General features: G+C 50.6%; 1 protein-coding gene across 3 annotated transcripts in view; it reads right to left on the bottom strand.

Annotated features, from left to right (window-relative positions):
- GSG1L (GSG1 like) overlaps positions 1-25,704 on the bottom strand; it is a 267,111-nt gene extending 241,407 nt beyond the window's left edge. For 2 of the 3 annotated variants that reach the window (XM_017525726.2, XM_037737472.1), the window contains exon 1: positions 25,266-25,704. In XM_017525726.2, coding sequence (XP_017381215.1) covers positions 25,266-25,608 — 343 coding nt within the window. In that variant the 5' untranslated portion in view covers positions 25,609-25,704. The remainder of the gene's footprint in view (positions 1-25,265) is intronic. The other variant, XM_017525724.2, reaches the window with a different exon arrangement.
- Positions 25,705-26,568: the final 864 nt, after the last annotated feature.

Below are 26,568 nucleotides of genomic sequence, written 5' to 3'. Positions count from 1 at the left end.
TGGGGAGAGATATCATGGGGAGAAATGCCAGATATAGGTGAAGGGAAGGAAGGCAGCAAATCACACTGCCACGTGTGCGCCTATGCAACAATCTTGCATGTTCTTCACATGTACCCCAAAACCTAAAATGCAACTAAAAGAAATTATTATCCCACCTTACAGATGAGGAGCTGAGGCATGGAGCAGTTATCTAACTTACAGTTCCACATCCAGGGAGGCTGGACTGAGATCCAAGCCCAGGCTGGCTCGTCCCAGACCAGGCACTCAGCACTGCTCCAGGGGCTCTTATTAAATATGCAAATAAAGCACAGTGAAGCCACACAGTGACCTGGGTGAGAGAGTATCACAAGTCTTGGGTTTTGTTTCATTGTTTTGGATGGTTTTTTGTTGTCATTGTAGCTAAAGATTTTGATTACTGTAGTTCTAGGTTCCTGAGGTCCATTTTAAGAATACAAGTTAGGACATGTTCTGGAGTATTTTTGGAGCTCACAGAATTAATCACTGCTGATAAATTTTATTTTGTTGTTGTGTTTTGTTTCAGAGACAGGATCTTGCTCTGTTGCCCAGGCTGGTCTCTAACTGCTTGGCTCAAGTGATCCTCCCACCTCAGCTTCCCAAGTAGCTGGAACTACAGGTGTGCGCTACTGCATCTAGCCTAGAATTTGATCCTCCCCAATAACCCTGCTGGGGGAAAAGTACTTTAACTTCATTTTACAGATTAAGAAACTGAGGCTCCCAGAGGATACATGACAAATCCAGGATCATGCTAAGGAAGGAGAAGAGGCAAGACCTGAACCCGCAACCCCAGAGTCCAGTGGCCTGGAGGCTGCCCCTCTGGAGGGTCTCCCCTGGATCCTCCCTCCTCTCCACGTGAGAAGAAGCTGGGATGAGGGAAGTGGGGATGTGCATGTGCGGTGTATACATATGAACAGGAGTGTGGAACTGGTGCTACAGAGAGAAGGGGGGGAGTCTGTCTCCATGGTTACCCTGAGCCTGAACAAAACATCACACACAGATTACCATAACCTCAAGCATCACCATCCCTCCTCCTGGCGATAGCCAGAGAGAGCTGACTGTCGGGCCTTCCAACCTGCCCGCCTGCTTCTGAGAGCCTTCCTTTTTCATTATGCCATGATTAAAGCTGGCACGTTATACCAGCTAAATGTTTTCTAATTATTTACAGATTCACCTTCATGGCATCCCATGAGATAATGATCCCGCTGCACATTTCTGTAACATTCTGCCCACCTTCGAAAACTCAAATTGAGTTACCGAGATTATCTCATTGATCCTCCCACTTAAGGCTCTGTCGGATCCACAGAGAGCAGTTCGGGGTGTTTTCATCATCACATAGGGATACTGAGGCACAGATGTGTAAAAGTTGCTGCCTGGGATTTCACTGCAAATTGATGTGGGGGCTGCAGAGGTCATTCTAGGATCTTTTTCTAACCTTAGCAAAGAGAGAATAAGCGGGTTTCATCTAAAGGCCAATCCTAGTCATTGATAATGGCTACTGATCACCTGTGTTAGGAAGGATTCTGAGGGTGCACCTGAGATTTGTAGAAAAACAATGTGATCAGTTCAGGATGTCGACCACAGCTAAGGACGGGAGCACTGCTGGCCCCTGTGCTGCGTACGTTCGATTCCACCCTACGATGTGGTAAATGTTCCCGTAAAGGTTGCATGTTAGTTCTCACCCAGGAGCAATTTTGCGTCTCAAGAGCTATTTGGCAGTGGCTGGAGACATTCATGGGTGCTACTGGCATCTAGTTGGTAGAAGCCATGGAGACTTCTAAAAACTCTACAACGCACAGGATCGACCCTCCACCCCCACAACAAAGAATGACCAGGTACAAAATGTTAACAGGGCCAAAGCTGAGAATCCCTCAGCAGAACACAACCACACATATTCACACACACACATGCAAGCACACACACAGGCATGCACACACATGCACACACAGGCAGATATGTGCACACACGTGTACACTCACATGCACATGGATGCATGCATGCACACACACTACACACACCTGTGCACACACATACACACATTCACGTACACACCAGATATGCACACCTATGCACACATGCACACGCACACACATGCATGCACACATGCGCACATGCACCTCCACACATGCACATATGCACACACTCACACATACATACACATTTACATACACAGATACACACATATGCACACAGACACATGCATACATGCACATGCACATGCACACACACACACAACAGTTTGGGCTTCTTTCCTGGGTCAACAGCAGATCAGAAGTCAACATGAGTATTTACATCTTCATATGTCCAAAAACAAAATTCCTGATTTTGTCCCTAAACCTGTTCCCCCGCCCCCTCCCCATTTTTCTCCATATCAGCAAATGGCATCACCCACCAGCTTCTGGAGCCAAAACCCTAAGGGTGAGCCCTGACTCATCTACTTCCTCCGCTGGCCTCATCATAGTCCTGTCCTTTCTTCCTGCAAAACACTCGCTGATCCCGTCGCCCTTCTTCACCCCCATCACCATGGCTCAGGCTGCCATCATCTCCTGCGTGGACCACTACAGTCACCTCCTAACTGGACCCAGCCATTCACACCTCCCTTCAGGTCCCTCTCCCACCCCAGGGCCTTTGCACTTGCCATTCCCTCTGCCTGAGGCTCTCTCCCCAGATCTCCACAGGGAGGCTCCTTTTTGCCATTCAGTTCTCAAGAGAAATGCCACCTCCCCAGAGCCCCCCCTCTTCTCAATCACTCTCCATCCCATCACTTTTCTTTTCTTTCTGTCATTGTCATTCTTACGCTCTAAAACCATCTTATTTGCGTCTCTGTTGCCTTACCACATCTCCCCCCAAATTATGAATTCGTAAGAGTAGAGACCCCATCTTGTTCACTACTGTGTTCTCAATATCAATAATACTAATAATAACAGAAAAAAAATGGTGCCTGGCATACAGTATGCACTCAAAAAATTCTAATAAATAAATGAATGAATGACATGCCAAGCACAGATGCCCTTCCAGCGACCTAAGAAGAGACCCACAGGACATGAAGATGCTCTTAGAACCCCCAAGTCTGAGAGCCTTCCCTCCACTGGACTCTGGCCCCTCTGGGCATCAGGCAGGTGGGGGGACTTGCAGGTGGCTCTGGGGCCTCGCATCCCTGCCCCAGGTAGAGTAGTGCTGACTGACCACCAGGGCGCCTCCTAGAATCAGTTCAGATTCAGCCAAATGCTACTTTTCCATCCAGCGTCCCTATCACAGACCATCTTTGCATTCTGAGGGCCTTACACACACTCCACAGTGTGTATAAGCAAATGTGTGCTGTGCACTGAGCCTGTGCCAAGCACTATGGTGGGGACCACAGCTCTGTGTCCTCTCAATCTCACGTCAACCCCTAAGATATTTGATTGGTTTTTTTGTTTTTTTTTTTTTCTTTTTGAGACAGAGTCTCACTCTGTTGCTCAGGTCACTGCAACCTCTGCCTCCCAGGTTCAAGCAATTCTCCTGCCTCAACCTCCTGAGTAGCTGGGACTACAGGCATGCAACACCACGTCTGGCTAATTTTTGTAATTTTAGTAGAAAAGAGGTTTCACCATATGGACCAGGCTGGTCTCAAACTTCTGACCTCATGATCCACCCACCTAGGCCTCCCAAACTGCTGGGATTACAGGCGTGGATGACAAAGTGCGTGGATGACAAAGTGAGACCCTCTCTCAAAAAGAAAGATACTGTATCAGGATGAAGTGCCTGATATAATTCTAATGCATATGCGGAGCTTAGTAGCAGTTGCGGAGTGAATGAATGACTCAATGAATGAATAAGTGGACCACAATTCTACTCACAACATTTTTATTCTAAACTCAGTGACGACGTCTACCACACTTTTCCCTCCTATTTATCCAAACCTAACAGGTCTCCCCAGGTCTAGCATTTACTCATCAATAGAGCAGGTGGGTTCTCTGAATCTTCTCTTTTCACTGGGTTGCTGTTAGATTCTTCCTTTCATAGCACCAGCGTCCCTGCCATTTGGCATTTATGTCACTAGACCCTTTGCAACTCAAGATGCAAGGCGCATTCACTTACCATCTCAGCCACGTGCCCTCGCTGGGCACCACAGATGTTGAATGGCTGGAAGTTTCTGAGAGAATCGCTCCAGAATCACTCATCCCCCTGGCTTCCATCCACTCAAGATCTTGAGCTGCAAAGTAAAACTGGGCAAGGACGTGGAGAAATGTGGGAACAGTGCATGCTGGGAATTGTGGTTTTACGTTCACCATTTCTGTTATGAAAGGAACTACAAACATCCTTCAAGTAATATGCAAGTCTCTTTTTTTCTCCATGCTCATGTCACCAAGAGGTAAGAAAGAGATGCTATCTCCAGCTAGTAAAGTCGTAAAATGGTCTGGGCACAGTGGTTCACGCCTATAATCACAGCACTTTGGGAGGCCGAGGCAGGTGGATCCCCTGAGGTCAGGAGTTTGAGACCAGCCTGACCAACATGGTGAAACCCCATCTCTACTAAAAATACAAAAATGAGTGAGGCATGATGGTACATGCCTATAATCCCAGCTGCTCAGGAGGCTGAAGCAGAAGAATTGCTTGAACCTCCGAGCACGGTGGCTCACCCCTGTAATCCCAGCACTTTGGGAGGCTGAAGCGGGTGGATCACAAAGTCAGAAGTTCAAGGCTAGCCCGGCCAAGATGATGAAACCCTGTCTTTACTATAAATACAAATGTCAGCTGGGTGTGGTAGCAGGAGCCTGTAATCCCAGCTACTCAGGAAGCTGAGGCAGAGAATTGCTTGAACCTGGGAGGCAGAGATTGCAGTGAGCTGAGATTGTGCCATTGCACTCCAGCCTGGGTGACACAGCAAGACTCCATCTCAAAAAAAAAAAAGAATTCCTTGAACTCGGGGGGCAGAGGTTGCAGTGAGTCGAGATCACACCACTGCACTCCAGCCTGGGCGACAGAGCAAAACTCCATCTCAAAAAAATAAAGTAATAAAATGGAAGTAAATCCCGACAACAGAGAGATCTGTTTAATAACATCAATGTCAACCAGCAGTACCATGGAAGACATGTCAGGAGGACTGCATTGCAACCAGGTGAAAGGTGAGAAGTATCAACGAGAACCCACCACTCACCCTGCTTATGAGCAAAGCGTAGCCCTAAAGAGACCTTTCCGTACAGAAAAGAAAAGGGCAAATCATTGCAAATAAGACACTGGGGACTATTCCACCACCTGAAAAAGAGGAAGGCTATTCTCAAGGTAGACAATAACAGCGGGTCTTTGAGATGTGCTTGTTAGAGGGAATACACAATCATTCACGAAAGCATGTGTTTGCGTCCCTAAGAAAATATAAACTCTATCACGAAGACTTGGCAGATCGGAAGATCAGACAACAGATTTAGCCAAGGAGAGCTGCCAGGAAGGCAGGCTAGGTGAAGTGGAAGCCAAATAGGGAAAGCACGGGCTGAAAAGGAGCTAAAAATGCAAACGCGGAGCTAAAATACACATTGAAGCCACAAGGAGCAGACTCAATCCTACGGAAAATTGAATCAACAATGTAGAATGTTAGTGGCACTGAGCTCCAGAAAGTTAATTCCCTGCCAAAGACGAGGTATTCTGATATGAGTCATGGACATAATTAGGTACAACACTAGGGGCAGAGAGAATGTTTCTTTCTTTTCTGTGTCTTTTCTGAGATGGAGCTGGAACCAGGGCCTAGAGCCTTCTCTGGCTTCAGTAAAAGTGCCTCCTTTGCTGTCCTTTAGAAGACCAAACAGAAACCAGGCTGGAGCCCAGTGGGCGGAAAGCAAGGACAAGATCTCTCAGGCCAGGCAAAGGCATCCTCAAAGCTGGTCGAGCAGAGCTTTGATCACGAGCATAGAAAAGTATAAAAGGTTTGAGGCTCAGAGTCCTCTCTCAAACATTCAGAGGTACCAACAGCTGGAGGACAAACTTTCTAAACTATTTTGGAATACAAAAGAAGGGGATGAAAGGAACAGGAGAATTATGACAGAGAAAACGGGAGACATAGAGGTCGGAGGACAGAAAGCAATTCCATAAATAAGCGGTGTCCCTGAAGATGGTAGCCTGCGTGGATATCCTGGATGGATGGTATGAATAGTAGGAACTGGAATAGGAGAAATGTACACTTCAAATGTAAAACCCAGAACACTGACAACGTCGAGTGCCAGCAAGCACGTGGGGCCACAGGAGCCCTCTCTTAGTGCCAGGGAGTGAAAACTGGTGCAGCCACCTTGAAAGACAGCTTGGGGCCAGGCGTGGTGGCTCATGCCTGCAATCCCAGCACTTTGGGAGGCTGAGGTGGGTGGATCACAAGGTCAAGAGACTAAGACCACCCTGGCCAACATGGTGAAACCCCGTCTCTACTAAAAAGTACAAAAATTAGCTGGGCGTAGTGGCGCGCACCTGTAGTCCCAGCTACTTGGGAGGCTAGGCAGGAGAATTGCTTGACACAGGGCGGCGGAGGTTGCAGTGAGCCAAGATGGCACCACTGCACTCCAGCCTGGCACCTGGCAACAAAGCAAGACACTGTCTCAAAAAAAGAAAAGAAAGACAGTTTGGGCCAGGTGCAGTGGCATGCCTATAATACTGGCACTTTGGGAGACCAAACCAGGAAGTTTGCTTGAGCCCAGGAGTTCAAGACCAGCCCAGGCAACATGGTGAGACCCCATCTCTATAAAAAATACAAAATTAGCCAGGCATGGTGGCACACACCTGTAGTCCCACCTACTCAGGAGGCTGAGGTGGGAGGATCACTTGAGCCCAGGAAGTCAAGGCTGCAGCAAACCATGATTGTGCCTGGGCAAGAGAGTGAGATCCTGCCTTAAAAAAAATTGTATTAAAAAACAAAAATGTGTAATATCATCAAATATTATGATATACAAGTAAGTCTTCCTAAGCTGACCTCACTGTTGAGGTCAATTTAAAAACTCAACATTTTTGGGAGGCCAAGGCAGGTGGATTGTCTGAGCTCAGGAGTTCCAGACCAGCCTGGACAATGTGGTACAACCCCATCTCTACTGAAAACACACAAATTAGCCAGGCGCGGTGCACACACCTGTAATGCAAGCACTTTGGGAGGCCAGAACAGGGGGATGGCCAGAGCACAGGAATTCAAGACCAGCCTGGGCAACACAGCAAGAAAGAAAGAAAGAAAGAAAGAAAGAAAGAAAGAAAGAAAGAAAGAAAGAAAGAAAGAAAGAAAGAAAGAAAGAGAGAGAGAGAGAGAGAGAGAGAGAGAGAGAAGGAGGGAAGGAGGGAAGGAGGGAAGGAGGGAAGGAAGGAAGGAAGGAAGGAAGGAAGGAAGGAAGGAAGGAAGGAAGGGAGACGGTTTGGCAGCTTGTTGCAAAACTAAATATACCCTCATCGTACTACCCCAAAACTGTGCTCCTTTGTAGTTAGCTGAAGTTAAAAACTTATGCCCAAATAAAAAGCTGCACATATATGTTTATAGCAGCTTAGCTCATAATTGCCAAAATTTAGAAGCAAACAAGATGCCCTTCAGTAGGTGCGTGGATAAAGTACAGTATATCCAGACGATGGTACATAGTATTCAGCACTAAAAGAAGAAATAAGCTATCAAGCCATGGAAAGACACGGAGGCAACAAATGCTTTTTTTTTTTTTTTAAGACAGAGCCTCCATCTGTTGCCCAGGCTGGAGTGCAGTGGTGCAATCTCAGCTCACTGCAACCTCTGCTTCCCAGGTTCAAACAATTCTCCTGCCTCAGCCTCCCAGGTAGCCAGGATTACAGGGGTGTGCCACCATGCCCGGTTAATTTTGTATTTTTAGTAGGGATGGGGTTTCGCCATGTTGGCCAGGCTGGTCTCGAACTGCTGACCTCAGGTGATCCACCCACCTCAGCCTCCCAAAGTGCTGGGATTTTAGGCGTGAGCCACGGTGCCTGGCCACAAATGCATATTGCTTAGTGAAAAAGCCAGTCTGAAAAGGCTACATCCTGTATGATTCCAACTCTATGAGAGCTTTTGGAAAAGGCAAAACCACGGAGACAGTAAAAGGATCAGGGGTTGCCAGGAGTTTGGGGGAAAGAAAGAACAAGAAGGCAGAGCATTGGGGAATGTTTGGGGGTGGTGAAATGACTCTGTCTGGCACTACAATGGTGGGTCCGTGTCTTATACATTCATCCAAGCCCACAGATTGCACAATGCTGTGAGTGAACATAACGTAAACTATGGACTCTGGGTGATGGTCGCAGTGACATGCCAGTGAAGGCCCATCAGTTGCTACCAATGCACCATTCTGAGGGGAGATGCTGGTAATGGGGAGGCTATGCATGTGTGAGGCAAGGGGGATACAGGATATGTCAATACTCTATGCTCCATTTTGCTGTGATCCTAAAACTGCTTTAAAAATAATGTGTATTGGCTGGATGCAGTGGCTCACGCCTGTAATCCCAGCACTTTGGGAGGCCGGGGCAGGTGGATCACTTAAGACCAGGAGTTCAAAACCAGCCTGGCAACGTGGTGAAACCCTGTCTCTACAAAAAATACAAAAATTAGATGGGCGCGGTGGCACGCTTCTGTAGTCTCAGCTACTTGGAGGGCTGTGGAGAGGATTGCTTGAGCCTAGGAGGCAGAGAGGTTGCAGTGAGCTGAGACCACACCACTGCACTCCAGCCTGGGCATCAATAACGAAATTCCATCTCAAATAATAATATAATCATAAATACAATCAAGTCTTCCTAAGCTGATCTCAACAGGTACTAGGTCAATTAAAACTCCAACATTTTGGGGGAAGCTGAGGCAGGTGGATTGCCTGAGCTCAGGAGTTCGGGACCAGCCTGGCCAACATGGCGAAAGCTCGTCTCTACTCAAAACACAAAAATTAGCCGGGTGTGGTGGTGCATGCCTGTAATCCCAGCTACTCGGGAGCCTGAAGCAGGAGAATTGCTTGAACCCGGGAGGTGGGGGTTGCAGTGAGCTGAGACGGAGCCACTGTACTCCAGCCTGGGTAACAGAGCAAGACTCTGTCTCAAAAAAAAATAAAAATTAAATAAAAATTAAAGACCCAACATTTATATATTCCATCATGAAATTCTCTATTTTGAAGATGAGTGGGGAAAATCTTCTAGGAATTCAGGAAAAATAATAAGTTGCTCACAAAGGAACGAAACTTGGCGCCGACCTCAGACATCGCTTCCTCATCACCGGATGCCAGAAAACAAGGAAAGCTGCCCTCAGGATGTTGAGGGGAAGGGTTTAAACCTGTGGGGTCTGTGCCCAGCCACGAGGTCATCCACATCTATAGGCCGTGGAGAGATGCTGCTAGGAAAACAAGCGCTGAGGAGTGTGCCATGTGCATTGAGGAGCAAGTCCACTATTCATGGCCATCTCTGCTTCCATCCACATCACCAGTCCCTGGCTCTGGCTCACCACACTCTGGCATACCAGGCTTGTCCCCATTCCTCAAACTCGCCCTGCTCTTTCCCTGTGCAAAGCCCTTGCAGGTGCCATGTCCTCTGCCCGGACACAGTTTCCTCTGATCACCTGAAGACTTCCTCTCAGTCTTCAAATCTTACTCAGATGCCACCTGCTCAGAGAGGGAAACGTTTGTTACTTTGTATATCATGCACACACACACACACACAAACACACGTCTGGAAGTTCCATGAGGACAGGAACCTAGTCATCCTCTTCACTGAATCCAGCTTCCATCATTGGACCTGGCACATAGATGGTGACCAGCCCACAGACCATCATATCTAGCGTTCAAAGCCAACCAGCACCCATATGAATAAAAACAAGGAAACCTGACGAAAGGGTGTTGCAATTAGCCGTGAAGCCAGTTAAGCCCGGAATTAGGTTGCAATGATTGTGACGTGTATGAATAAAAAACAGAATTCAAGAGCAACTAATTTTCTCATCCTAACAGGGAAGATGCAATAGATGCTGTCTTGTTCTTCATAATTATAACAGAAATAGAAGTCCAAGTGTTAACAATAGAATTAACATCAGTATGTATGCTTTTTCAATCATTAGTAAAGAAAAAAAAGGAAAACCTAATCTATATAGTAAAGGATTAAAAAAATGAAAACATTAAAAAAAACAACAACTAAGAATTGGAAGCATTCAACAGAAAGAAAGAAGTGAGACCAAAGGTGTTTGTTATAGAAATAAATGTTATTTGGTTAAGACTCTGGGGTTGTACCAAAAGATAAGTAAATAAACCTAACTCTATGTTCTTACCAGATATTCACCTAACAAAAAGACATGGGAAAGTTAAAATAAAAAGTCTACTGAGAGATATATCAAGGGAATACAAACAAAAGAAAGCAGGGATAGCAATATTAATATATGAAAAAGTAGAATGCAAAGTAAAAAGCATTCACTGGGGGAAAATAGCCATTTTATCTCGAGGAAAGATAAAATCCACAATTCCGCAATGAAAATATAAGTGTCAGGAATCTCCTTGTGATGAATAACATAGGCTCAAACTTTATTTTATGGAAACAAAAACTATCAGAAATTCAAGTAAAAATGGAAAGAACCCTATTGAAGAGAAAGAGATTAACCTACCTCATCCAGCTTTTGGCAGATCACGAAAGTAAAGATAAATAAACAACAATTTAGAGGCCATGCACAGTGGCTCACGCTTATAATCCTAGCACTTTGGGAGGCTGAGGTGGGAAGATTGCTTGAGGCTAATAGTTTGAGATCAGCCTGGACAACATAGGGAAACCCCATCTCTACAAAAAAAATTTTTTTTTAATTAGCCAGGTGCTGCAGAATGCATCTGTAGTCCCAGCTACTCAGGAGGCTGAAATGGAGGGATCACTTGAACCCAGGAAGTTGAAGCTACAGTGAGCCATGGTGGTACCACTGCCCTCCAGCTTGGGTAACACAGCAAGACTCTGTCCCAAAAAATATATATAACAATATAAAGCACTTAAATAATACTAGGTATGAAACTGCTTTAAACTGTACATGGGGAATATACCTGCTTTTTCAAATAAAACATTTATGAAAAAAAAATTTTAGTCAGAAATTGCATAGGCTACTTTATCATTCAGTAAATTCGAAATTAATGACAAAAATTTAAGCTAATAAGGCAAGGTATTTTAAGCAAATAAGATAAGGCATTTTTTTAATAGATGGAGTCTCATTATGTTGCCAGGCTGGTCTCTAACTCCTGGATTCAAGTGATCCTCCCACTTCAGCCTCCCAAAGTGCAGGGATCACAAAGCCACTGCACCCGGTCTGTACTGGGACATTTATAATGCTCTTCTAAATTATTCTTGGATCAATGAAGTAAAAAAATCAAAATTTCTGAACTTTTAGAGACAGAATTGTAATTGCATAATTTTTAGAAAATCATCTCAAAGAAGGCACTGCACTTTAAAGTACTACACTCATATGATATGGCTAAAGCTGTACTCAGAGGCAAACTCATAGCATTAAAATGAATTCATAATTTTTAACTATGAAAAAACAAAGTTTCCAACATAAAAGCTTGGATGTTATCAGGAAATTTAAACAAACGGAATCAATAAATACAAGTGTAATGATCCTTTTTTAAAAAAAATATGGAGGAGGGGGCAATAAAGCAGCCAAGCTGGTATGACCTGGGCTAGAGAAAAAAAGGGAGAAGGCTAGAACAAATCAGCCCTGGGGCCTATGGGATGTGCAGTCTCAATGTAGGTCCCATGTAAAGGTTTCAAGCCAGTCAGCACTTTCTGGAGGTCTGGAGAGCAATTTTTATCAGCGCCCATATCACCCTTGGTAGACTTGAGCAAGACAAAACTGTTAGAAAGAGAAGAAAAACCACAAAATACACAGGAGCAGGAATGAGAAAAGGAAACTCATCAAAGAGAGGCTTTTTCTTTAAATCCTTTTAAATTCCTTTTAATTCTTATTGAAATTCCTTTTAATTTCTTTTAAAAGGAATGCTATGCTAAATAACTAAAATACTATGCTAAATTTTATGCAAATACATTTGCAACTCTTGATGAAGAAATGATTTTCTGAGAAAAGACAACTCACTAAAAGAGTCAGGTTCTTACTCTGTCACCCAGGCTAGAGGGCAGTGGTGCAATCACAGCTCACTGCAGCTGAGAACTCCTGGGTTCAAGTGATCCTCCCATCTCAGCCTCCTCAGTAGCTAGGACTACAGGTGCACGCCACTACACCTGGCTAATGTTTTTGTAGAGATGGGATCTTGCTATGTTGGTCTTGAACATCTCACCTCAAGAAATCCTCCTGTCTCAGCCTCCCGAAGGGCTGGGATAGGAGGCATGAGCCACTGCATCCAGCTAGAAGGCGAGATCTTTAAAGACAGAGATAGGGACCCTGGAAAATACTTCAATGGTCGGAACACCTCAGCCAGCCGGTTAGGGTTTGGTATATGGAAAGATGACCTAGAGTCTCAAAATTCTACCATCACCATTAGAGGAAAACTGTAAAGCTGGCTTCAAAAGTCACAAAGAGGTTACTTATTGGCTTATGCAGTCAACAGCCTATTAGCCTTCATTCACTCCGAGGAGCCCAACTGCTTCCTGATCCCTTGAGTTCCAGGGGTCATTTTTGGTCTGCAACTGGTGCCATATAAGCCACCGTCACCATTGTATCTGTTCTCATTGTCTGTCTCCTCCAGAATGCAAGCTCCATGAAGACAAGGACTGTCTGCTTTCTCCCCTACTGAATCCACAATGGCATTAGTAAGGGCTTGATACATTTAGGTTACACATATGAAGAAACCACCTCTTGTCCTCTGTCTTCCTCCTCTGGAATAGAAGCTCCATTAAACTAAAACCCTCATCCGTCTTGTTTCCTGCTACAGTCCCCTGCACCTAGACAAGGCCTAGCACGTAGTAGGTGTTTATGAAAATGCATGAAAGAAGGACTGAGAATTTGTAGCCTCTGCTTTGGAGTCATCCCAAGTGTTCATTACCTACCAGTCCCAGGAAATTTGGCTTTTGATTGCGGTGGGCATTTTTTGAATAACAGCTATTCTGACCAATAGGGCATAAGTCATAAAACTGAAGGCCAAGGTCTAGCAGAACCTTAAGGGATAGTCAGCAAGTAGGAAGCAGGGCTCCAGGTTCTGGTGCCAGCCCTGCCAGTGACTAGGGGATGGTTTGGAAAAGGGTCTTTCCCTGCAGGGACTTGCATTTCCTTGTTCATAAAACAAAGAGTTGATTCTCAGACAGTGATTCTCAAAGCGTGGGTTGCACATCACTGAGGCATCGAGGTAAATCCAGCAATTGGCAGCATGTCAGGTAGGGAGAAGTGTTACAGAAAAAAAAAAAAAAAGCTGTGTAGTGGAATAAGGTGGGGAGGTGGCTGTGACTTTAAATAAGGTGGCCAAGGAAGACCTCATTCACAAGGAACGTTTGAGGGAAGTGACGGGGTGGTAGTCTGGAGGAAGAGTTTCAGGCTAAGGGAACTGTACGTGCAAAGGCTCTGGGGCAGGAGCATGCCTGGAGGTGTGTGTGCAAGAGGACGGTGGGGCTGCAGCAGAGACAGCGAGGAAGTGTACCATGGAAGATGGGCAGAGAGTAAAGCGGCAGGCGATGGCAGATCTTGTAGCCACTGGGAGGACATTGGCTTTACCGGGAATGACATGGGAGCCATTGGAGGGTCTGAGCTGAGGGACTCCAGCAGTGTGCAGTAGGATTGCTCGGCACGGTGGGGGACACACAGAAGCAGGATGACCAGTGAGTGGTACAGTCTCAGACCGGGGGGCGGAGGAGACGGGGAGAAATGGTGGCACTCTGGATGTGTTTGGGAAAAGAGTCAGCAGGATTTGTCGATAGATTAAATGAGCTGTGTATATGTACCACATTTTCCCTATCCAGTCTATCGTCGGTGGGCATTTGGGTTGGTTCCAGGTCCTTGCTATTGTAAACAGTGCTGCAATGAACATTCGTGTGCACGTGTCCTTATAGTAGAACGATTTGTAATCCTTTGGGTATATACCCAGTAATGGGATTGCTGGGTCAAATGGAATTTCTATTTCTAGGTCCTTGAGGAATCGCCACACTGTCTTCCACAATGGTTGAACTAATTTACGTTCCCACCAAACAGTGTAAAAGTGTTCCTATTTCTCCACATCCTCTCCAGCATCTGTTGTCTCCAGATTTTTTAATGATCGCCATTCTAACTGGCGTGAGATGGTATCTCAATGTAGTTTTGATTTGCATTTCTCTGATGACCAGTGATGATGAGCATTTTTTCATATGTTTGTTGGCCTCACGTATGTCTACATATACACCATGGAATATTATGCAGCCATCAAAAACGAAGAGTTTGGGTCCTTTGTAGGGATATGGATGAACCTGGAAACCATCATTCTCAGCAAACTGACAGAAGAGCAGAAGATCAAACACCGCATGTTCTCACTCATAGGCGGGTGTTGAACAATGAGAACACACGGACACAGGGAGGGGAGCACTACACACTGGGGTCAGTTGGGGGGAAATAGGGGAGGGACGGTGGGGGGTGGGAAGCTGGGGAGAGATAGCAAGGGGAGAAATGCCAGAAGTAGGTGATGGGGAGGAAGGCAGCAAATCACACTGCCACGTGTGTTCCTATGCAACAATTTTGCATGTTCTTCACATGTACCCCAAAACCTAAAATGCAATCAAATAAATAAATGGGAAAAAAAATGAGCTGTGTAAGGATGAGTGTGTGTACGTGTCTGTGAGGAGAGAGAGAAAGGAGTCAAAGACAACTCCAAGGTCTTTTGCCTGAGAATTTGGAAAGATGGAGCTGTCATTTGGTGAGATGGGGCTGAGAGAGGAGCAGGGGTGGGGGTGGGGAAGTCATCTGTGCGGCCAATGTTCAACATGTCATCAATGTCCCCTGGTTTCTACTTTCTTTTAGTATTATTATTATTATTTTTAAAATTTTTTAGAGATTGGCTCTCGCTATGTTGTCCAGGCTCGTTTCAAACTCCTGGCCTCAACCAATCCTCCCACCTCAGCCTCCCTAAGTGCTGGGATTACAGGTGCCTGCCACCCTGCCGGCCCCAGGTCTCTGCTTTCTAGGCACATGGTAGGACTGAAATTCTCCAGCCCTTGAAGGGGTGGACATGGCCATGTGATTTGCTTTGGCCAATGAGATGCGAGCAGGATGGCGATTCCTGTCTGACAGCCATGGAAACCCAGAGATACAGCATCCTTTATCCAGGCCCCCAGTGAGGTCAGCGTAAAATAGAGCCCCCTGCTGACCTGCTATGCACGTGGCACAGGAGCAAGAGATCGGCTAGGCTTGTCGGCGACCTCCCACGTCTGCAGATGGCTGCAGTGGCATAGCCCAGCCTGCCCGGGCTGAGGAGGGTGGAAAAGAGATGACTGAGTAGGAACGTGTTAATCTGAGATGCCTGAGACCCCCACTTGGAGAGATCCACCTAGCAGGGACACAGTGACTGGTGTTCAATTCTTCTGTCCCCTCGCCCCACCCAACTGTGTTCTGGAGAGTGTCTTCCTCCTCTATGCCCCCTCTAAGACCACCCAGAAGATCTCCCCCAAGGTGGGGCTGGAGCCAAGTGGGGCCGCCTGGGACAAGGCTGGCAGAGAGGGGCAGACAGTGTGGCCAGTGGTGTCCAAGGGGCTGGAGGAGTGGGGATTTCAGCTTCCTGTCCCCTCTTCCAGAAGAGGACCCCCTGCAGAGAAACCAGGATGGAGAGAGACCCAGAGAGAAAGGAGGACATGCAGACATGGACAAAGGGAGGCAGACGCCCCACAAATGTGTCCAGAGGAGGCAGAGGCAATCAAGTTGATGTGGGGAGAAACCGCTTCCCACATGCCACATTTGCTTAGAGTGTGAGTGACTAATAGAAATCGCACTGTTTTCCTAAGATGTTTGCATTCTTCTAGTCACACTTTACATAAGACTTCTTGTTGTTGTTATTATTAGTGTATCATTATTATTTGGGCAGCGTGGAGAGGGGTCAGTGATGAAATGAAGTCCCCATCCTCCAAACACTGCACCCACCCACTGCCGCCAATGGGGGGAGACAGGGGGATGGGAGGGCAGAGACAGATGAGGGGGGATCTGGCCTCCCCCATCTGCCTGGATGAGGCGAAGCCACTCCCCTAGGGATGAGGCCTCTAAGAGTCACTTCCCCTGCGGGGCCTCCTGGAAAAGAGCGAGGGGAGGTGGGAAGGGCCACGTGTGCTCCTGCCACCTCCCCTGGCTATTTCAGGCTCCCCTCGATCGCTTCTCTCCGCACCAGCTTCTCGGGCACGCTCCTCCCTGTGCATAAGCGCACATGCTCATGTGTGTGTCTGTGCATCATGCGTGTGTGCACACACGTGTGTCTCTTTCTTGGCCCACGTATTTCTCCCTTCTCTGTCTGCTTCTGTCTCGTTGCTGCTCTCTGCCTTTCTGGTCGGGTGTGCACCCAGCACAGTGCGTGTGCCTTGGTCTCCCTCTGTGTCTCCTCATCTCTGTCTCTGTGTCTCTCCTTGCTCCCTCCCTCTGTATGTGTCTGCCTGTCTCTCTGTTGGTCACTCCCTCTCAGTCCCCTTCAAAGCCTCCCTCTGCGTCCGTCTCAGATTCTGTGCATGCCACCACCCTGTGTCTGTTACCCCCTAGTCCTCCCAATGTCTCTGTCTCCTGCCCTCCTCCTTCTCTCCTCCCCCGTGGCTATCTCTGACCCACACTCTGGGAGGCCAGGACATGGGACGACACTACCACAGCCACTGCCCTCGCCAAGCTCTAGCCGAAACACCCACCTCGGCTCTGCTTCCAGAAGCTGAGCACAGGCTCCACCCTCCACAGCCCCCATCACCTCCCATCCCCAGTCCCCACCATTGGGAAAGAAGAACTGTCCCTGAGAGGGGACCCTGCCTCCTCCAGCCAAGCTCGGGGCCAGGTCCTCTTCCACACCTTGCTCACATCGCCCACACTTTGGGAGGCCGAGGCAGATGGATCACCTGAGGTCAGGAGTTCGAGACCAGCCTGTCCAACTGGCGAAAGCCTGTCTCTACTAAAAATACAAAAATTAGCCCAGCATGGTGATGCGATCCTGTAATCCCAGCTACTTGGGAGGCTGAGGCAGGAGAATCTCCTGAACCCCAGATCACTTGCAATGAACCGAGATTGCACCATTGCACTCCAGCCTGGGCGACAGAGTGAAACTCCATTTCAAAAAATAATAATAAAATATTATGATAACAAATATTTTTACATAAAAATAAAACAAATGGGGGCTGGGAACTCAGTCCTACCAAGCGCAAAACTCTGGCCTAGAAGTTGCAAATTGATGGGACAAGGGTCTACCCACACCTCAAGAGGGTTTGATTTTGGCCTGCAGATCAAATGTCTTTTAAAAAAATGGCTGGGCACAGTGGCGCATGCCTGTAGTCCCAGCTACTGGGGAGGCTGAGGCTGAAGGATCGCTTGAGCCCAGGAGTTCTGGGCTGTAGTTCGCTATGCCGATCAGGTGTCCGCACTAAGTTCGGCATCAATATGGTGACCTCCCGGGAGCCAGGGAGCACCAGGTTGCCTAAGGAGAGGTGAACTGGCCCAGGTCGGAAACAGAGCAGGTCAAAACTCCCGTGCTGATCAGTAGTGGGATCATGCCTGTGAATAGCCACTGCACTCCAGCCTGGGCAACATAGCAAGACCCTGTCTCTAAAAAAAAATAAAAATAAAAAATAAAAAAATGGATTCATTGCCAAATGTGAACAATTAAGAGATGTCATACAAAAACCGGGAGTTTTGAACAAAAATGGACCACTGGGCACTCCATGAGCCCCTCCTGCTGTGAGAAAGTCTTCTGGAGCCTAGCAGCGATTGCCCAGCCCCCACAGGCCCCCACACCTTCCGTACCCCACTCTCATGGGTTTCCAGCCTGGCCCCTGTAGGATTTTAATTGGTAGCTCTGGATCTGAGGGAAGGACCAGTCTCCAGGAGCCCAGTGGCCATGGCTCTGACCTCTGAGGGGTGGTGATGGACTCCGTGAGCTGTAGCATTATTCTATTTTTATTTTCATTTATTTTTGAGACAGGGTCTCCCTCTGTTGCCCGGGCTGGATGCAGTGGCATGATCATAGCTCACTACAGCCTCCAACTCCTGGGCTCAAGCAATCCTCCCACCTCAGCCCCCTGAGTAGCTGGGACTTATAGGCACACACCATCACACCTGGCTAATTTTTTATTTTTTTTTTTAGAGATAGGATCTCGCTATGTTGCCCAGGCTGGTCTTGAACTCCTCAAGGGGTCCTCTCTCCCCAGCCTCCCAAAGTGCTGGGATTACAGACATGAGCCACCACGCCCAGCCTATTCCCCTTTCATTCTTATCTGGGGTTAAGTTTGCTTCCATCACTTGGGACCAAAAGAGCTTAACCCGCACCATCCCAAAGGCAGCAGAAGCCTGAGGTTGTCGCATCCTTACAAGACAGCTCTGAGTCTGGCACCCCAGAATTTAAACACAGAGGAGTGACCATGAGCTCCCCACAGGATCCCACCAAGCACCTCTCCTGGGAAATAAACCAAGAGAGGGAGCAGGGAAGAAAAGAAGAACATCTGAAGTCCACAGGAATGACAGGCACGGAGTAGAGAGCCCGGAACTCTCGTTGCCCTGAGGTACCCCCAAAGCCCCAGTGCATTCCAAGTCCTTGGGTCCCTCCTAAAGACTTGGTCCCTGTCACACATTGCTGCCTCCCCGAACCTAGACGAGCTGCCACGCTGAGCCCTATGGCACTGAAGTGCCAGCTCATCTAGGCTCTGGGGGCAGCACGATGTGACTGGGACAAGGCTTGTCCTCAGGGAGCCAGTGTCCCAGCAGGGGGATGGGCATAGAGAAAAACTGGTGTGATATGTAGTGGGTACCGCCAGAATCAGAGCAGTGGGGACTTCAGGAGCGTGCGGGAGTGCCGGCGGGCAGCGAGGTGGCTGATTTCAGTGGGGCAGTCCAGGAAGCCTTCGCAGACAGGAGGACATTTGAGCAGAGACTTTGCTCAGGGATGTCTTGGTGAAGAGTTCCTGGGACGCCAGGAACAGCCTGGAGAGAGTGACTGTGGGGGCGGAGAGCAGTGGGGAAGGGCAGGGGGTAGTCGGGAAGACTGTGGAGGACCTGTCGGTCCTTGGAAGGCGCTGGACGGTGACTGACTGAGGAAGGATCTGGGGCGGAGAGCAGGGGTGATCCAGGTCAGATGGAACAGGGAGCCCTCTGGCCACTGGGTGGAGAAACGGAGCATGAAGTCAAAGCCAGGAGCAGGGGCAGCTGCAGGGCGAGGTCGGACGGACTGGGTTCTGAGTGACCCACTGGCAGGATGGACCAATAGACCAGGTGTGGGCAGGACACTGAGGTTTGGAGGCTTGAGCCCCTGGAAGGGAAGGGCGGCAATTCAGGTAAACTGAGGGCAGAATGGGGGAGGGGGGACTGTGGACTCCCCTAAGGGGCAGCTCCACTCACTGCCATTGGGAGTACAGACTCCATCTGCCAGGTTTTCAAGAAAAGCCATAAATCTAGATGTTTCTATGAAGTGTCTTCCATATTCAAATGTTGGTGACTTACTCAAAGACACTGTGAACCCTGCGGGGCCAAACAAAACAGCTACATCGTTGAGATGTGACATGCGAGCCACCTGTCTACAGCCTCAGACTCGAGGGTCAGATGGCAGCAAGGCCCGTTTACCAAGTGCTAGCTGTGGCCACAGGAGTGCTGGGACCACATCATCGGATCAACGCCCAAGATGCTATTGTGGGGTGGAGAGGATCATCCTTAGGCCCAGAGAGGGCAGACTCCTACCCAAGGTCACACAGCAGCCTACAGTGGTGTGAGGACTGCAATCCAGACCATCTGGGCCCAAACTCTGTGATGCGTCACAGCACAGGTCTCTGTCACCTCCATCATTCACACAGAACACCCAACAAAACCTCCTTTTTTTTTTTTTTTTTTTGAGACGGAGTTTCGCTCTTGTTACCCAGGCTGGAGTGCAATGGCGCGATCTCGGCTCACTGCAACCTCCGCCTCCTGGGTTCAGGCAATTCTCCTGCCTCAGCCTCCTGAGTAGCTTGGGACTACAGGCACGCACCACCATGCCCAGCTAATTTTTTTTTTTTGTAGTTTTTTTTTTAGTAGAGACGGGGTTTCACCATGTTGACCAGGATGGTCTTGATCTCTTGACCTTGTGATCCACCCGCCTCGGCCTCCCAAAGTGCTGGGATTACAGGCTTGAGCCACCGCGCCCGGCAAAACCTCCATTTTATACATGAGGAAAGAAAAGGCCAGGGAGAGAGGGAGGGTGATTTCTCCAAAGCCACTCAGCAAGTTGGCATCAGAGCCTGGAGCCAAACCCAGTGCTCATGACTCCAGATGCAATGCTCTGCCCAACGAGCCTTGTTCGGGAAGCCCCCGGAGCCTAAGTGAGCTGGACTGGGGAGACTGGGGGCAGGGGGCAGCACGGCACAGCAGGCAAGAGCCAGGCTCCAGAGCCTCCTGTCGGGTGCACATCCCAGCTCTGCCACTTACTAGCTGTGTGACCTTGGGCAACTCACCTCACCTCTCTGTGCCTCTGTTTACTCATCCAGGAAATGAGAGTAACCAGAGCACCCACCTCATACTATTATGCGGACGAAAGGAAGTAACACTTGGCAGGCCAGGTGTGATGGCTCATGCCTGTAATCCCAGCACTTTGGGAGGCCGAGGCAAGCAAATCTCGTGAGCCCAGGAGTTTGAGACCATCCTGGGTAACATAGTGAAACCCTGCCTCTACAAAAAATACAAAAATTAGCTGGGTGTGGTGGCGTGCACCTGTGGTCCCAGCTACTCAGGAGGCCGAGGCGGGAGGATGGCCTGAGCCCAGGGGGTGGAGGCTGCAGTGAGCTATGCTGACAACACTGCACTCCAGCCTGGGTGACAGAGCAAGGCTCCGTCTCAAAAACAAACAAAAATGTGTTGAGGAGTTAGAGCAATGCCTTCCACCATCCAAATCTTTGTCCATCAGATGCTCCCAACATGAAACCCATCTAATATGACACTAACATACTCCTGGTTGGGGACATCACAGGGGTCCTCATCCTTGTGACACTGTAGGGGCATAATTTAGGGGACTGGGCAGAACAGCTGGGGATCTCTGTTCCAGAGAAAGGAAGACAAGAGAGGTATAGGGAAGGCTAGCTGGGGACTTGACTCTGAGTGACAAGAGGGCGGTCAGAGGTGCCATGCCCTGCATCTGACGAACAATGACTCGGACGCGGGGTGCAGAATGAACTGGGGAGTGGGGGTGATGGCAGAGGTGGAGAGATGGCTGCAGAAGTCCATGGGAGACGTGGCTGGCTCTGGGTGACTTAGACCAGGGTGGCAGCAACACAGAGGTGACTGAATCCTCACACCTTGGGTGGGTACTAGCTGCCCTGACCCCCACCTATGCAGTAGCCCGCTAGTAAGAGGCAGAGCCGAGCCTTGAACTTCCACCAGTTCTGCAGGGAAGGGAGTGTTTTTGAGTCAGAAGGAAATATGCTCCTTCCTTCCCCGATGTCTCTGGGTCTGCAGGTGGAGCCACCGAGGTGTGGGGCGTGTCGGCTCCCAGCCTGGGTCCTGCATGACTGGCTTCACATCCACCCCGTCGTCACCCAGACCTGGGACTGGTCTCTCTCTTCTCTCTCCAATCCCACCTCCCTCCTGCCAGCCTGGCAAGTCCCTCAAGACCCCTCCACCTCCCCCCAATCTTCCCAAGCCACCCCTTTCCTGCAGCTCAAAAGCATACAGGGTGATGTCCAATGCGTGTGGATGTCACCTGTGCTCCCAGCTGGCACAAGTTCCCGCCTGCCCCACCATCGCCCCAGCCCCACACCTCCATTATCCCCTCCCCCAGGCCTCTCTGCAGCCACCCCCACCCCACCCGCCGGGACGATGCCTGCGTCTGCTCCCCACGTCACCCCTCCCCAGCACTCAACCAGAAGACACATCCAATTTGTGTGAAGGGCTTGGGGTGACTCTGTGTCGAGGCCACGCTTCCCTTTCTGTTTGTGGAAGGACGCGGGTGCTCTTCTTGGAGCAAGGAGAAAAGGTTTCTTTGTGCTGGGTCTGGTGAAAGTGTGTCTGTTTAGGGCAGGCTGCAGTTTTCTTTGTGAACGCTGTAGATTTTTAATGTGGGGAAAAGGGCTTATTACATTTCCCTGTGGCTGCCCGAGTGGGGAGAGGGTTTTCTGAGCACAGAAAGGAATGACCGACCAGGCGAACAGGCGTTGGACAGGAAGGGACATTTAGCAGCTCCTTCTCACGGAGCGGTGAGGATCTCTTGGTTGGTGTTTGCATTTGGGTGCACGTGAAACATGCAGAAGGAAAGAAAGCTTTGCTGTAGTTTCATGGAAGGGAGAGGAGGAAGTTTAGCTTTGATGTATGGGGGTGGGGGAGGCAGGATTTTGTTCAGCGGGCTATTGGGGTGTTTTTTCCTCTTCCAGTAAAAATGTAAAATGGTCACAGAACCCTGAAGAAAGGTTGTCATGGCAACAAAAGTTTGAGGCCGGGTACTTGCTATCACCCTTTCAGGACCACGGCGGAGGAGAATGCAGGGTTTTGGCACTGTACGATCAGCTGCAGAAGCCACCCCAGCTGGCTCTGATTCCCAAATTTCTCACCAGCACTGACAAGCTGATAACTATTTTCCAAGCTCTCAGAGAGGAAAATTGTGATTTTGGGGGAGGGATGATCTCCAGCCCACAGTGGCCAAGAGGAAACCGTGGGTTTCTTTTATTTACCCAACAAATTAACCATCCTCATTTCTAACTAACAGAGTATTGACAGTGAGGGTCTTAACTGAGCCCCCCCCAAAATGCCACCTTCCCTGACCCCTCAAATGCACTATTCTCTTCCCTGATCCCTTTACTCTGATTACTTTCTGTCCCTGAGAAGACAATTCGAGCTCCCTTGCCAGAATCCCCTTTGAGACTCAAGCTCCTCATCTGAAAAAGCAAGCACCTTAGGAGCGTCTGCCTCCAAGGTAGCGGCCAGGATTCCACAAGATTCAGAAGGTGAGAAGTTTCAACAGGACCTGGTGCACGTTAAAGGCTCAAGAAATGTTAGCTAACATGGCTTTTTAAATATTTTTCAATTAATAATTTTTAACAAACCATAAATATCCCAAGTCAAGGCGTGGATAAATTATAGGGAAATAACTGTAGCAAGTCCTGGGACCATGACCTTCAGGGAGCAGCCAAGAGAGACTTCAAGCAATTAAGAGGCTCAGCTGACCAGCGTGGACCAGGACACTCCACAGAGGAAGAGACAGGACTATTCCGGTGCTGGAGATGTGCTGTTGTCTTTTCAGGGGTGTGCACAGAGGCAGGAAGAGAGGCAGAGGTGGTATGTGCCCAGGACTGGGTCTCCTGAACCTTGGAAACACCTTGAACTTGGAGAAAGATGTACAGTAGCAAGATGTCTACTTCAAAGGACACATGTTCCTGACAACAAGGTGTTATGAGGGGTTAGGGTTGGGCTGTGCGGAAGGCAGGGAGTTTTTGCCAAGATGCCTTTTGAAGTTAATAATTTTAATTGCATCCCACAGTAAACATTCTCATCCTGAGTGTAAACCAGAAGTGAGTCTGACGGGGTGAAACCAATCAGGGCCAGGTTTCTATTCAAACACCATGTATCTCTGACAAACGGCCAGCCCAGTCAAGTCACAGAAAGTTTGGTCAGGTATACCCAGAAGTAAGACAGAGGAGGCAGCACCCCAGGAAAACTCCAGTTCATCGTCCCAAGGCGTCATCCTATATAACCCTGCAAATGTTTATTGAAGACCTACTATGCGCTAGACATTACTCAGAGGTGGCAGTGAACAAGACCAACCGGGCCGGCCCTCACAGAGTGACATCCTATGGGAAGAGGGCTCTATAAGCTAGTGACCAAAAACAGGCCCCAGAAAATGTCAGGCAGTGCCAGGTGTGGCAGGGAGATAAAGGCAGTGGTGAGATCCAAAGACAGAGGCCCTCTTTCCAGCCGGGAGCTCACAAGGTTGTTTCTGCCCAGTGTCCTGACTCCAAAGGCAGGTGGGAGAGTCCCAGTGAAACTGACCAGGAGCCCCTAAAGAAGGAGGTGGGGTGGGAATGGCATTCCAGGCAGAGGCAGCAGCCTGCGCAAAGCCTGGAGCTCCTCACTGGGAGGCTTCACAGCTTCCTCCCTCTGCCCCCTAACCCACTTAGGCTACTGGCTTATTTAAGGCAAGCTAAGATTGGACGTCTGCTCTCCCCTACCCTTGAGCACACACATATATGGTGTCCACACTGAAGAGCTAGGCAGGCAAGGAGGAGTTTTAACCTTGGAGAAAGAGGTCAGTTCACTCAGGAGGGTGCCCACTCCTGGACACGCGCTCCGAGACAACCCAGCTCTACCTGCGGTGGTGGCACAATCGGCTGTCGGGCAGCTGTCCCCTGAGCCCTGCCACAGTGTGGCTGTCTGCCTCCAAAACACGCACTCCAGCCCCGGCTGCCTCTGGAGGGTAGAGGAGGGGTTCAGGCAAAGGGGACAGTTCGATCTGCCTTCTGAAAAGTCAGCCCCTCATCGAACCTGATCGGAGGCTTGCACTAAACTAAGCCCTCCTGGACTCCCCGACCCAGAGTTCTCCCAGCTGTCCCCAGTTCCCCAGCCTGCCTCTCCCGGGAGGGGGCCAGAACACAGAGGGCTCCCTGGCATTTGGCAATGGGGGTGCCTCTGGGCGGGTGCGGCTCGCCGGGAGCCCGCGGGACTCCCCCACTCCCCACTCCAGTCTGGGAGGTTGGGCGCGGGTTGGCGGTGGGGGTGAAAGGATGAATGATCCCCCGCTCGGCTCCCGGGTCTGCGGATCTGCGGCGGGAGGGGCGGGTGGTAGCAGGAGTCCCCGCATCACCCCTACCCCCAGGGGCGCCCCAGGGTGGGTGGGGGCATCTAGTGTCCGGCGAAAGAAAGAGGAGGAGGGGGCGAGCGTGGAGATGAGTTCAGGCGCGGAAAGCAGCGCTCGCCCCTCCGACCGGCAGCTGGGGTGGGCGCCTTCCCGGGCGCGGCAGCGTCCCCAAAGCCGCCGGGCGTCCGCAGGGGCCAGGAGCTCTGCGCCGCACCTCTCCACGCCGGGGCGTCCCGCGCGTCCCCCGTGCTGGCCCTCGGTCCCGGAACCGCGCGCGCCCCCCGCCCCGGAACGTCGCCCCAGCCCGGCGCAGCGCGGGGAGCTGGGCCGAGGCGGCGGGAGGAGGGCGAGCGGGTCCCGGGCTCGGGCCTCGGTGGCTGCGCCGCCCCGGGGGAGCCGGAGCCGAGCTCGCCGCCGCCCGCACGCACTCACCGAGCCCGCCGAGCTCCTCCTCGCACGAGTACCAGATGCCGGTGTGGAAATTCCTGAAGAGGAAGCGGTCGTCGCCGGTCTCCCAGCTGTAGAGCGCGCCGCCAGGGGGGCCGTTCCCCGCGGCGGTGGCGGCGGCGGCGGCGGGGGCGGCGGTGCCGTTGGCCGTGGCGTTGGCGCCCGAGTTGGGGCAGTTGGTGCGCCCGCCCTGGCCGCAGCCAGGCTTGGGGACCCGCTGCGTGCCCTGGCACCAGTGCGTGGTGAGGAAGGCGGTGGTGGCGAACAGCAGCGCCAGCAGGTTCAGGGCCACGGCCAGGAGCGCTCGGCCGCGGCGGCTCGTCTTCATGCCGCCCGCGCCGCCGGGACGGGACCGCACCGCCGGGGAAGCTCCGCGTGCGAAGTTGGCAGCCGGCGCCCCGCGTCAGCGGCCGCTGCCCGCCGCGCCCCGGGGCTCAGGCGCCTGCGATCGGCGGCGACGGACGCGGCGCGGGCCCATGCCCCCCCCCAACCCCGGGGTGGGGGAGCGGCGCGGGGGGCGCGCGGGGCGGGCGGTGGCGGCGGAGCGGCTCCGGCGCGCCCGGAGCCCGGAGCGCGAGTGTGCCTCGGCGAGGAGCCGCTGGCGCTTGGCAGCGGCCACGGCGCAGGGACGCGCGCCCCTCCGTGGGGAGACACCTGCAGGCGGCCGGCGACACTGTTCCGGCGCCCGCCCGCACGGGGAGAGGGGGCGCCCCACGCCGGGCGAGGGCGGGGTCCTGGGAGTGGAGGGACGCCCCCTAAAGAAACCCACGCCCGGGTGAGGGTCTGAGAAGCAGGGAGAATCCCAGGCAAGGCTCTCCTGAGAAAAGATTCCCACGGAGACGTGTAGCTACGAAATCCGCCGGGAGCGGGCATCTCATGAGACCCAGAGAGGCCCTGCCCTAGGAGACAAGGGCAGAGCCTGCTGGAGCTCCCCAAGAGGGACACGGACCCTGCCCCAAAAGGGGGTTCCCAAAAGGAGCCCCGCACCAGACCCTGATAAAGCAGTTCTCCAAAGGGTCTAAATAGCAAAGCCTGGAAGGCTTCCCACAGCCAGGGGCCTTCGAGACCCCCCAGACGAGACACCCCATGCTGGTCATGGATGGCAGGACCTGTCAGGAGGCGACCCTCCTGGAGTGCGGGGTTATAGGGTTTGAAAAGTTTTTCTATCTCCTGGGTGTCACCTCCAGCATGTGGGAAGAGCTCCCCTCCAAGGATGAAACTGTCATCTGGGCTCCCAGCTGTGGCATGCAACCGAAGAGTGGCAAAGGGGTACCCCAGACAGCCCGCT

The sequence above is a fragment of the Cebus imitator genome, unplaced genomic scaffold (genome assembly GCF_001604975.1).
Source record: "Cebus imitator isolate Cc_AM_T3 unplaced genomic scaffold, Cebus_imitator-1.0 Scaffold39, whole genome shotgun sequence".
Lineage (NCBI taxonomy): Eukaryota > Metazoa > Chordata > Mammalia > Primates > Cebidae > Cebus > Cebus imitator.
The sequence above is the reverse complement of the archived record's forward strand: the minus strand, read 5'-3'. Positions and strand labels throughout refer to the sequence as shown.